The sequence below is a fragment of the Chamaea fasciata genome, unplaced genomic scaffold, assembly GCF_029207755.1.
Source record: "Chamaea fasciata isolate MVZ Bird 193981 ecotype frontalis unplaced genomic scaffold, bChaFas1.0.hap1 SCAF_22, whole genome shotgun sequence".
NCBI lineage: Eukaryota > Metazoa > Chordata > Aves > Passeriformes > Sylviidae > Chamaea > Chamaea fasciata.
Window position 1 is genome coordinate 7,032,626 of NW_027094107.1, and position 10,293 is coordinate 7,042,918.

The 10,293-nt window shown below is 41.4% G+C and overlaps 1 protein-coding gene across 3 annotated transcripts in view; it reads left to right on the top strand.

Annotated features, from left to right (window-relative positions):
- MTMR1 (myotubularin related protein 1) overlaps nt 1-7,739 on the top strand; it is a 34,463-nt gene extending 26,724 nt beyond the window's left edge. For all 3 annotated transcript variants that reach the window (XM_066202643.1, XM_066202644.1, XM_066202645.1), the window contains one exon: nt 6,461-7,739. In XM_066202643.1, coding sequence (XP_066058740.1) covers nt 6,461-6,625 — 165 coding nt within the window. In that variant the 3' untranslated portion in view covers nt 6,626-7,739. The remainder of the gene's footprint in view (nt 1-6,460) is intronic.
- The last annotated feature ends 2,554 nt before the right edge of the window (nt 7,740-10,293 follow it).

Sequence of the window (10,293 nt, forward strand, 5' to 3'; positions counted from 1 at the left end):
AAGATTTCCAGAGTCTAATTTACTGCTGGTAATTTTCATCTACAGATAAAAGTCTCAGTATTCAATCAGCATGGAAGAAAATAAGACTAAGTGCTTACCCTGGATGCTGCAAGAAACTGTAGTTACCTAAGAAAAAGAAATTGGTATCCTCTAGTGAGCGTCAGAATGTGCACAGAATGGGAGAAGCTAGTACTGTGCAAATAATCTTCATTTTCAGGAGTTTCTAACGCGTTTTGAAGGGCAAGCACTCAATTTCTCTCATGTCTCAGATGTCTAAATCTAAATGGGCTGTAGGTTTTAACAAACAATGGCACCAGCTTGTAGCAGTTTCCTCAGTCTGGAAATCTATCAGTTGTTCCCACCTGGTAGCTTTCATCATTTCTGTCCTTGCTTTTCCAGGAGGCCAGGGGGTTTTTTGCTTGATTTCTCAGTAGCACACCTCTACAAGAAGTGTGGGAGTATTGACTGTTATTGAAAATTGCTGTCTTCATCCTTTGAGATTGCCTCTTGCTACAAGTGTCCTGTTAACTGGGCTGTCAGAGTCCCAGTTCTTCATAGAGAGGAACAAAAAAGCTCAAGTGAAAGATATTGTTGTCTTTCCAATGCACAGAGTAAGCTTTTGGAAAACTGACAGTCTTAAGTTGAGCAATGAATTTAAAATAACCATTTTCTTCTGCAGCTTCTCTTCCCCTTCCCTGTTGCCAAAATAGATAAAGTGTGCTCACTGAACAAGACAAAATGCATTCACTGCTGAACAATTTTCATGTGAATGGCAGTCCTTGAGCTGGTAGAGTAACACACAGTAGATATCCATCCAATTAAGACCTGGTGGTACTATAAGTGAGTAGCTATTATAATTTCTCTTATATCTATCCTTGTGCTGACAAATTTTGCCATCCAAAAGCACTTCAGGATCCTGAAGGATTCCTTGGGAAGGAAAACCTGAAAATCAATACTGGAAATGAGCTGTAGTCATTCTGTGAAGAGGAAGGCTTGAATTTTTGAGGAAATGAAGCTGTCTTATGTCTAGATGGTTTTTATGTGGGATGTAGTGTGTATATGGTGTAGCATAACTGTAGTTTCTCTGTGGGCATAGTTAAAAATAAAAAAAAGCACTTTATTTTTCCTCAAATCCTTCCCCAGCAGGAATAATTCATCATAACTGTGGATTGGTGTGTGCTCAGCATTACACACTGCGCCAAGTTCTGCCTTTGATGTATGTGGATAATTCAGTTTAACAAATAGTTTCATATCAATGGTATTTTTAGCAATAAAGAATGTTTTTAGCAGTGTTCTAAGTATTTTTCTGCTCAGTGTAGGCAGTAGGTACCCTATTGTTAGGGGGGAGGAAATTTGAAGGCTTTTGAATGAAACAGGCAGCAAAGGAAGCTAAATGAGGAAAACAACCACCACTCATTTTAACTGGTTCGTTTGCAGAAGCCTACAATCAGTTCTCCCTTAGTGAAGAATGTTACTTGGCTCACTCGATCTTGGCAGCATTTTGCTGGTTGGGAATGGGAGTTTCAGATGTTCCAGGTGTCCTTAGTGGTGTGAGAATCATGTCACAGCTTACAGGGAAAGAGACTGCATGTATCAGAGAGGAGAAACTCTTTGGGGAGATGGGACAACTGGCAATATAAGCAAAGGAAGGGAAGGGAAAAGAACAAGTAACAGGGAAAAATGCAGAAGTTGAATGAATAGTTTGAGGAGGGGATCGTGTTTTATGGTATTGTGGCTTGATGGACAGAAGTTGAACTGGAAACTCAGAGAAATGTCGAAATGGGAAGAAACGGGAAAAATGTGAATCTCCCTAAAAAAAATCTCCCTGATGAGTTGAGTAGTTTTTTTGGGGGTTTTTTTGGTGGTTTTTTTTTTGTTGTTTTTTTTGGGTTTTTTTGGTTTTTTTTGGTTTTTTTTGTTGTTGTTGTTGTTGTTGTTGTTTAAAAAGAAAAAAAAGTTAGTTCCTTGAGTAACTCAGTGAAAGAGAGGTAATGGAATAAAACTAGGAATTTGGATGTGCTGGTACAAAATTTGGTTAGAGCTTAAAGCCAAACAGAAAAATGCCAGAATCATGGACAACAGGGAAAAGTCTATAAAGCTTTTTGTATATATTTAGTGCTGAGGGCATTGCTCAGGTCAGGTGAAAGGACTCAGGGCACAGGGAAAAAAAATTACTTGTGAGGTAGGGGAGCAGCATGTAGTCTGACTTCCTGAGTCAATTTACAGTATTGGGGGGGAAAAAAAAAAAAAAAAAGAAGGGAGAACAAAACAAATAGTACATGGCAGAATTTTTTTATGAAGATAACCCTCCAAAATCCATTACAAGGTATGTAGTGCATTCACCTTTATGTTTCTACTTGATTTTTACTGGACTATTGTGTTCAATCACAGAAATGAAATTTACTGTTCTCCAGCACATTGAGATAATGTGAGCACGTGGAAACCATCCTGAAGAGCAATGACCCAGGCAATTTCCCAGCCCAGCCAAACTGTAGATGCACTGCTGGGTAGAGTTTCATCTGTCTGTGCTCCTCTCATGCAGCAGAAATAGTTCTGTGCTTTGAGCTGGGTTAGGGACAGAAATGCAGGACCTGGCTCTGGAAGCTGAGTTGTTGCCTGGCAGCATCCCTGTGGGGACACTGGTGTGACAAAGGAAAGGATGCACACTGCTGAAAATCTGTGGACTAGAGCAGCAAAAATAAGTTGAATGCAGCTGGGTGATAGGTCCAGAGTCATTTTCTGAGCTTCCACTCCTAATTTGAGAGGCAGAATGAGAGAGTAGAAAGCAGTACAGCTGCTGTCAGCTTCCCAACAAATTCATCTCGGGCAAAGCAATTACATGATTTCTTAGCAAGACAGTAATAAAAGCTTGCCTTGGAGACACTCTTTTAGGGTTAAGGAGGTAACAGATCTTTTAATAAATGATCTTCTTCAAACTTCTTGTTCCTTACACAATCTGTCACTCTTCTTCTCATTTAGACAGTGGCAGAGAGGAGGAGAGGCTCGTTCACAGCAAGCTATTACAGGTGTTACTGTGAAGGTCGTTGGACCCATTTCTTTCTGAGGAAGGTTTTATTTGAGACAGGAATCTCGTGATGAAACAGAACAGGGTGAAGTGACAAACATGGAGATGGTGTTCTGTAAGAATTCGTACAGGATGGTTTGAGGATACGCTGACAGCAACAGGTCTGCTGGGAATAACTCTTTAGGAAGTGAGGAAATTAACTGGCTTTTTAATTTTAATGTTTTTCATGTCAGAATTTAATCCATGATGCTTGATCTTTTTACTCTTCCTCCTCCATCTAAGATGAAAGGAGGCTTCCAGAAAGCTGCATCATTCCATGGTTCTCTTAATGGTTTTGTAAAAAAAAAAAAAAATCCTCAAATTTGGAGGTGTGTCTGCAGCAGTCTCAGAATTCTCAAGAACTTAGAATAAATGAAAGGACTGAGAGATGGATTTTATACAGTCTAGGAGAGAGTTGTGGCTGGCTGGGAATAGGAGCTGGGAGTGAATAATGCTCTGGGTGCTGGGGGTGTTTGCTTTCTGTTTTGTTCCATGAAACAGAGTCTGGGAAAGTAGAGTCTGGAGGGGACATGGCTTCAGGCAGAGCTGTCCCCTGAGAGAAATGAAGTTTTTCTTTGCCTTTGTCCCAGGATTCCTCTGTTGTAAGGGAGCTCACCTGGAGCAGAATGGTCCCTCTGTGTGTCCTCCTTATTTCCTGGGTGTCCTCCTTGATACCCACATGCCCCAGCTGCAGAATTCCCAAATTCTCTGTTAAACCAGTGTGAGCTCCAAAGTATGCAAAATTAGGAGGTGCTGGCTTCAGATCCTTGTTTGTAAAAGAGGAGTGTTAATACTCCCATACCTCATTAGGGGGCTGCAGAAATAAATTTGTTTCTTGACATGAGATGAAAGTACAAAAAAGGAAACTTTAGCATTTTAAATTCAGAAGAATAAATAAAAGATGGGGTCAGACACTGCAAAGAAAACTAAATATTGAATAACTTCTCATTAGTTAAGTAGCATCAGCCTGTGCACTGAGTAAATGAGGAATGCAAGGGGGAAGCTGGTATTTTAATATTTGTTTGAGCAATGATTTTATACAGATGTACAGGAAGGCTGAATTGAGGTTGGACAATTAATCTTCATTCTGACACCTCATTCTTTGAGAGCACAATTTTGCAGTCTTAACATTGAAGAGTTCTGTGTGTGACTTGAATATACAGAGGCTTTTTAAACATCATTATTGTTATTTAGCTAATTTATTGGCAGGCAGCTCTGCTCTCCAGCATGGACGTGTGGGGAGAACAGCACTTGCATCAAAGTTGGAGCATGTGCCTGTTGGATTTTGCTGTGGGCATGCAAAGGGATTGAGAGGAGCAGCCACATTTCCTTCCTCAAACCACTTTACAGAGTGTGCCAAGCCCTGCAGCAGCTTTTGTGTGCTGTGTCCTGGAGAGTCTTGCAGCAGGTTCCCCAAAAGCCACTAGTGTGGAGCTGCTTTGTGAGAGCTTAGAGCTCTGCAGTGAGCCCAGCAGCTGATGCCAGTGTGAAATCTGCCTGAGAGGGATTTGGTTTGCTGAGTCATGGGTAAGCTGGGCAGAAATCAGGTGTACAGATCTCCCAGGGCTCGTGTGAATCATGATTCCAATGGGAAATCACTCTGTTACGGACCTAAGTGTTTCAGGAAAAAGTCTTCCTAAAGAAATCTAAAGTAGGAGACTGTGAGAAAGGGATCTTTTATTGAGGGGAAAAAAAAAATAAATGCAGAGGGTGCCAATTCCAGAAAATCTCAGTCTTTACTAAAATTTGTGTTTTCCCCAGTGTGTATTACAGCATCTTGGGTGATCTTCATCAGCAGGCTCAGTTTTGCCTGTAGGTGTATACACTTCCTGTAATCTACCTCAGAAAAATAAGATTGGCTTTCTGGAGGGTGTGCTTTGTGTTTGATTAGTGAAGGAGATGTGGAGATTTGTGGCCTCACTTGCTGAAGGGTTTGTATAGAGGATGTGGGGTAAAACTGCACGAGGGGGAATTCAGTGCACAGTGAGGGCCGGGCTCCGGGGTCACTGGGAGCTGGAGGTGTGCAGCAGTTGTTCTGCTGAAGGCTCCAAAAGTTATCCTTTTAAAATTGCTGTGGATGACATGCTGGATGAATTGATGACTCCCAGGGTATTGGGAGCAGCACTTTCTCAATACACTGAAGTTTCTGTTCATGGGATAAGCCACAAACTAGAAAAAACTGTATGGCCAAAAATTTGTAGACCCGAAAAGACCTTTGGTACTATTTTGTTGTTTCAAGTTAAAACAAAAGTTAAAAATTAAATGGTATTTTTCTGTGTTGGGATTTGAAAGTATCACTATCAAATGCATGGATTTGGGATGTATGTTCTTTAAAGAGCAAGAATTCACAGGAATGTAACTTGTGACTCAGTTGTGTATGGATAGCAGGTAAAACCCTTTCTGGTTTTTGCTCTTGGCAGGCTCAGGTGTGCATCCCAGCCCTTACAATCCCTGCTGAGCAGTAGGAACTGAGAGTGGCTGAAGGCAATTCCCTGGAGCCCAGGGTATAAATGACTCCTCCAGCAATCCATGGGTCTCCCCGTGCTGCATTTCCCCATGATGGCTGCATCAGTGCCATTAAATTCTTTTCTTGCCTTGCTCTTTCCAAAAGCTATAAACAATTAAGAGTTTGTACAGGATAAAATAAATTAAGAGCAACTTGCAGTAAAACTTTTCTGGCCTCGTTGTGGAATTTGGAAGAGGGGGGATGGTTCTCTCTGCCTGTCTGAGATAACAAATCCAGCTGCAAAATCCAGTATGGCTTGAATCTTCCTTTGGCCACGATATGGTTGAATGTTTCAGGTGAACATGGAGGGGCTCTGATGCAGAGTGGTGCATCAGTGATGTCTGTTGGGTGATGTCAGAAGCAGAAACTTGTACAATGCACTTCTGTGAAAGATTTATTGGAGTTAGACTCTGGGAGGTCCAGGCACCACTCACTTGGCTGCTGTACTTTTCTCACTGGAAGGGGTCAGACTCCTGGAAAGATGCCTGGTTAGAAGAGTAACAAGATGCTCCATATGGAACCAGCTTTGTGACCTCTGTGTTTAAAGTAAGTTCTGTCCTAACAGGCTGGAGAAATCATTCCCAGGAAAGGCGTTTGACAGTGGTATTCATAAGGGATACAGGTACATTTATTGGGGCATATTTGGGATCCCATCAAAACCATTTGCAAACACTTTTTAATAGGTTCCCTGCCAGTTCTGTTGTTAGAAAGGGACCGTTTCCTGCAGTGTTTCCTTTCAAACGACTAAAGAAACACTTTCCCTAAATATTGACACACTGAAATTCACAAGCGTTGAATTCCTTGTTATTGAAAGCGACAGCAGAGGCATTGCTGGAAAAAGACAACTGCCGTGAGAGTCCAAACAAGCCTTTTCTCTGTTTACCTGGCAGGTTCCAATCCACCAAAATCTCAAGGAGCTCCTGGCCATCCGGGCAGAGCTTCAGAAGAAAGTGGAGGATTTGCAGAGGGAGGCTGCCACACGTTCCATCTCCTCCTCCTCTGACAGAGGTTCATCTCCTTCCCACTCTGCCACGCCAGTGCACACCTCTGTGTGATGTGCAACAAAAGCCATGGGGGAAAAAAATCGGTGTCAGACAACGCAGAGGAGGGTGAAATGCTTTTCCCATCACAAAAGGATCGTGAGTGACTTGTAATTGCTATGCTCTACATGCCTTACTCTGTGTCTGATGCTATCACAATGAGGCCAAAAAGAGCTTCAATAGACGTGATGTATTTTCTTGTTGGCAGTTCCCACATGTGTTTTGACACTCTAGCTAAGTCACCAATCGTGAAATTAAACTTTGTGTTGAGCAACTAACAATTTAACCATTCTGAAAAGGAATCCATCTGCCAAGCAGACAGAAAAATGCCTCACACACTGTCTAGAGTACTTCGCCTGGTTGAGAGAATCAGATGAAATGCCACATGATGCTTACACAGAACACAAAATGTCTTTCTGAATGGGAGCTCCTGATTTCACACAGTTTTATATATATATATATATAATTTTTTTTTTTTTGCTAGAGCAATTTATTTTTTTTAGGTAAGGCACTTGGAAATTGATTTTAAAACAAACGTTTTCCAGTGTAGTCAGTTTTACATTTCGAACTAAATACGCCATTAAAAGTGGATGAAGTCGAGCTGGATTTATCAAGTACACCACACTGACTTGTATGATGTAATATATTTGGTAAAGCATGTATTTTAGGTTTTTTAATGCCTTTTGTACGAGTTGAAATAAAGTCTTTTGACTGTTTAGCTTATTATTCAGTTTCAGCCTCCTGAGCGAGGGGTAAACTTGCTCATGTCAAGGTCTTGTACAAAGTAAAAGTTTGTTTTCTAGCAAATGGTAATATTTGGGGTTGGAAGGACACCCAGCTGTGTAAATTGTATAGTCTGTATAGCTCCACGTTGTGAAGTGTGTTTTGTTTCTAAGTGTGCACACCAAATGCAAAGCTGTGTGCGTTCATACCCATGTGTATGTGATGTCAAACATGTGCATCCTCCCGTGGGTTTAAGCTCTACTTTGACAAACTGCATCCCGCCTGTGCAAACCCTTCTGAGGACCTTAACTTGCAATGACTTTGTTTGACAAAGTTTTTTTGAATAATATGATATTAATTGTTTTTTTTCTTGAAATAAAGCCTCTTGACTTTTTGTTTTTTTAAATTCCTACTAGCATTTTTTTTTTGTCTGTAAATGAATAATTTGTGTTGTCATGTTAAATATACATTCTTGCATCCCCCCCCCCCCCCAGAAATACTCATGTTGGAGAGATTTGATTACTGTAACATTCCTCCTTTTAGAAAATGACTCACTGGCATTCTTGGAAAGCCTAGAAATGGTGCATGCTGCAAATTTTCCTTGGATTGTTTCCCTTGCTGTGTTTCATGAAAATCTGGTTCTTCTGCTTAGGAAACTTAAATATTGCAGCTCTGCTTTTTGACTCGTGCTTGTGCTGCTCCGGCTTCTGCTGGTGGGAATTAAGCCCCATTCTTCAGAGCCAGTTGATTCTTTATGGTGATTGTGGCTTTTGCTGCCTGTGAGGGTTCATTTGTTGCTTTTCTGTGTCTCCTCCTCTGCATTAACTCTGCCCAGCACAATGTTAAAGAGTCAGGTGAGCTGCTGAGCACCTTCCCAGCTCCAGCTGGAGAGGCTGAGTGCTGTGTCCAGTCTTACACGTTTACTGTGCACTGCAGGGCGTTTCAACGTGTCCCTTTTACTGTAGTGAACGCTTTTTATAATAAATATTCACCTACACAAACACAGCTTAGGAAGGCTTGCAGTGTTGCATCGCTGAATCAACCTCAGGCTTTTTATAAATAGATGAAAAGATGTTTTTCCTGTAAAAATGGTTCTGCTGAACAGTGTGCCAGCAGTGAGTTTTACATCGCCAAAATATGTTGAGCTGGTATTGAATTAAACTCTTCCGTACTTCAGATTTCCTTGACATTTCAACTGTATATTAAAGTAAAGCACATTATCTCCAAAATGCAGTGCTAAAGAAAATCTTTTGAAGTTTTTCTCTGTGTTTGTGTTAATAATCACAACATTTTCTCTATAATTATTGCAGAAGCGATGACTGGATTAGCTTGGGCGTTCTGAGGGGTTTTTTTAAAGCTTGGATTTCTAAAGCTGAACTCTGAGAATTTGGGTTTTGCACAGAAGAACATCAGTTATTTCAGCTGCCTGGCTGTGTACGCCCAGCGGTTTGAGCACAGCTCAGCGAGGCTGTGATGTGCAGGGGGAGCTCTGGGGGAGGGTCCTGCAGCTCCATGTGCCAGCACAATGGATGGGTTTGTACACAGTTAGCATGGAAATGTTCAGAGGTGTTCTACAGCTCATGTGGGCCACTTAGAGCACAGCTTTACCCTGAGGAGATGATTGTTGTTGTACTCAGTCTGTTTCCTGATAATCAGGTTTTTTTCCTATTGATTTAACAACTAATTCTGTCTTTTTTTTTTTTCAATAAGGCAGTATTGAACTAGCTAAGGGAAGAGCAGAATCCTGTTCCCTGTCTGATGCACCTTGGACAGAGCTGTTGACTTCTGGTTTAAAAGCCAGATCTTCTGCTTTGGGTTTTGGTTTTGACTGCTCAGTATAGAGGGAATGTGCAAAGACAGCAAGAAGTTGCATTTGGCTTGTAGGATTTTCCTGTTGTCAGGGACATATGAGAGGGGGTACAACCTGAGTCCAGTGTCCCAGCAGGGGATGAAGCCTTGGTGACCAACTGACACATATTTTGCTTGTAAAGTAATTTCAGTGAATCAGGAGCATCAGAGACTTAGCCATTTTAGTCCTGTTTCAGAGCTGAATTTACATTTCTTTCTCCTTTGTAGATAAAAGTAATTTTTTTGTTGTTTCATTAAAATGGAAGAAGGCTTTTCAAGCTGATAAACACTCCTAAACTGCCTGGTTCTGCTCCCTGCAGAGGCAGCCTTCTCAGGGAGTTGGAGCTTTAAACAAGAAGCATTTCATTGCTTTCATTTTCCAAGAGAAGCTGCACTGATTCATGCGCTGGGTGTAGTAACACCAAGAACAGCTGGTTCTCTAAAGGCTGAAAACAAGGAATCAAGAGCTCTCATTCATGTGCACCAAGCCTCAGCACAGAGGACACAGTAGAATGGGCGCTTCAGACCATTCCCCAGGTGAAACATTTATGGTAAAAAGCAAAAAGGAATGTCCGTTTGCTGAGACCGTATCTGCTGAACCAAGAGGGTATTTATTGGTAGCTTTTAACTGCCAGCTCTTGTGCAGTTGGGAGGAAGGAGTTAAGAAACAGGAGTCAAAAGAAGTTTGAAATATAAACCGTCTTTTTTGTCTGTGACACCGAGCATTGCATCACTATACAAAGCTTAGTTTGCACTGCAGGGGAGATTGATCTACTGGGTGTGAAAATGTGAAGAAATCTGCAGGAAACGCCAGGGCACTGCCTGGAGCTGAGCTGCTGGGTGACCTGAGCAGAGAGAGAGAATGTGTGTGTGTGCGCATGCAAATGCTCCATTTTTACCATTAAAGTTTCCACAGTGGTATTTGTTTTCTCACAAAGTCCAGTATGGATTGGTTTTTTAAATGAAGTCTTCAGCGTAGTTGGAGAAGAGGTGATGTACCAGAAGGACATAGCTAAACACTTGCAGCTTCCTTCCAACATTAAAACAACAACAAAATCAAGTCGAAAATGTCTTTCTAGTCAACTTGGTTTTATTTGGTGTTTTCCAAAGGT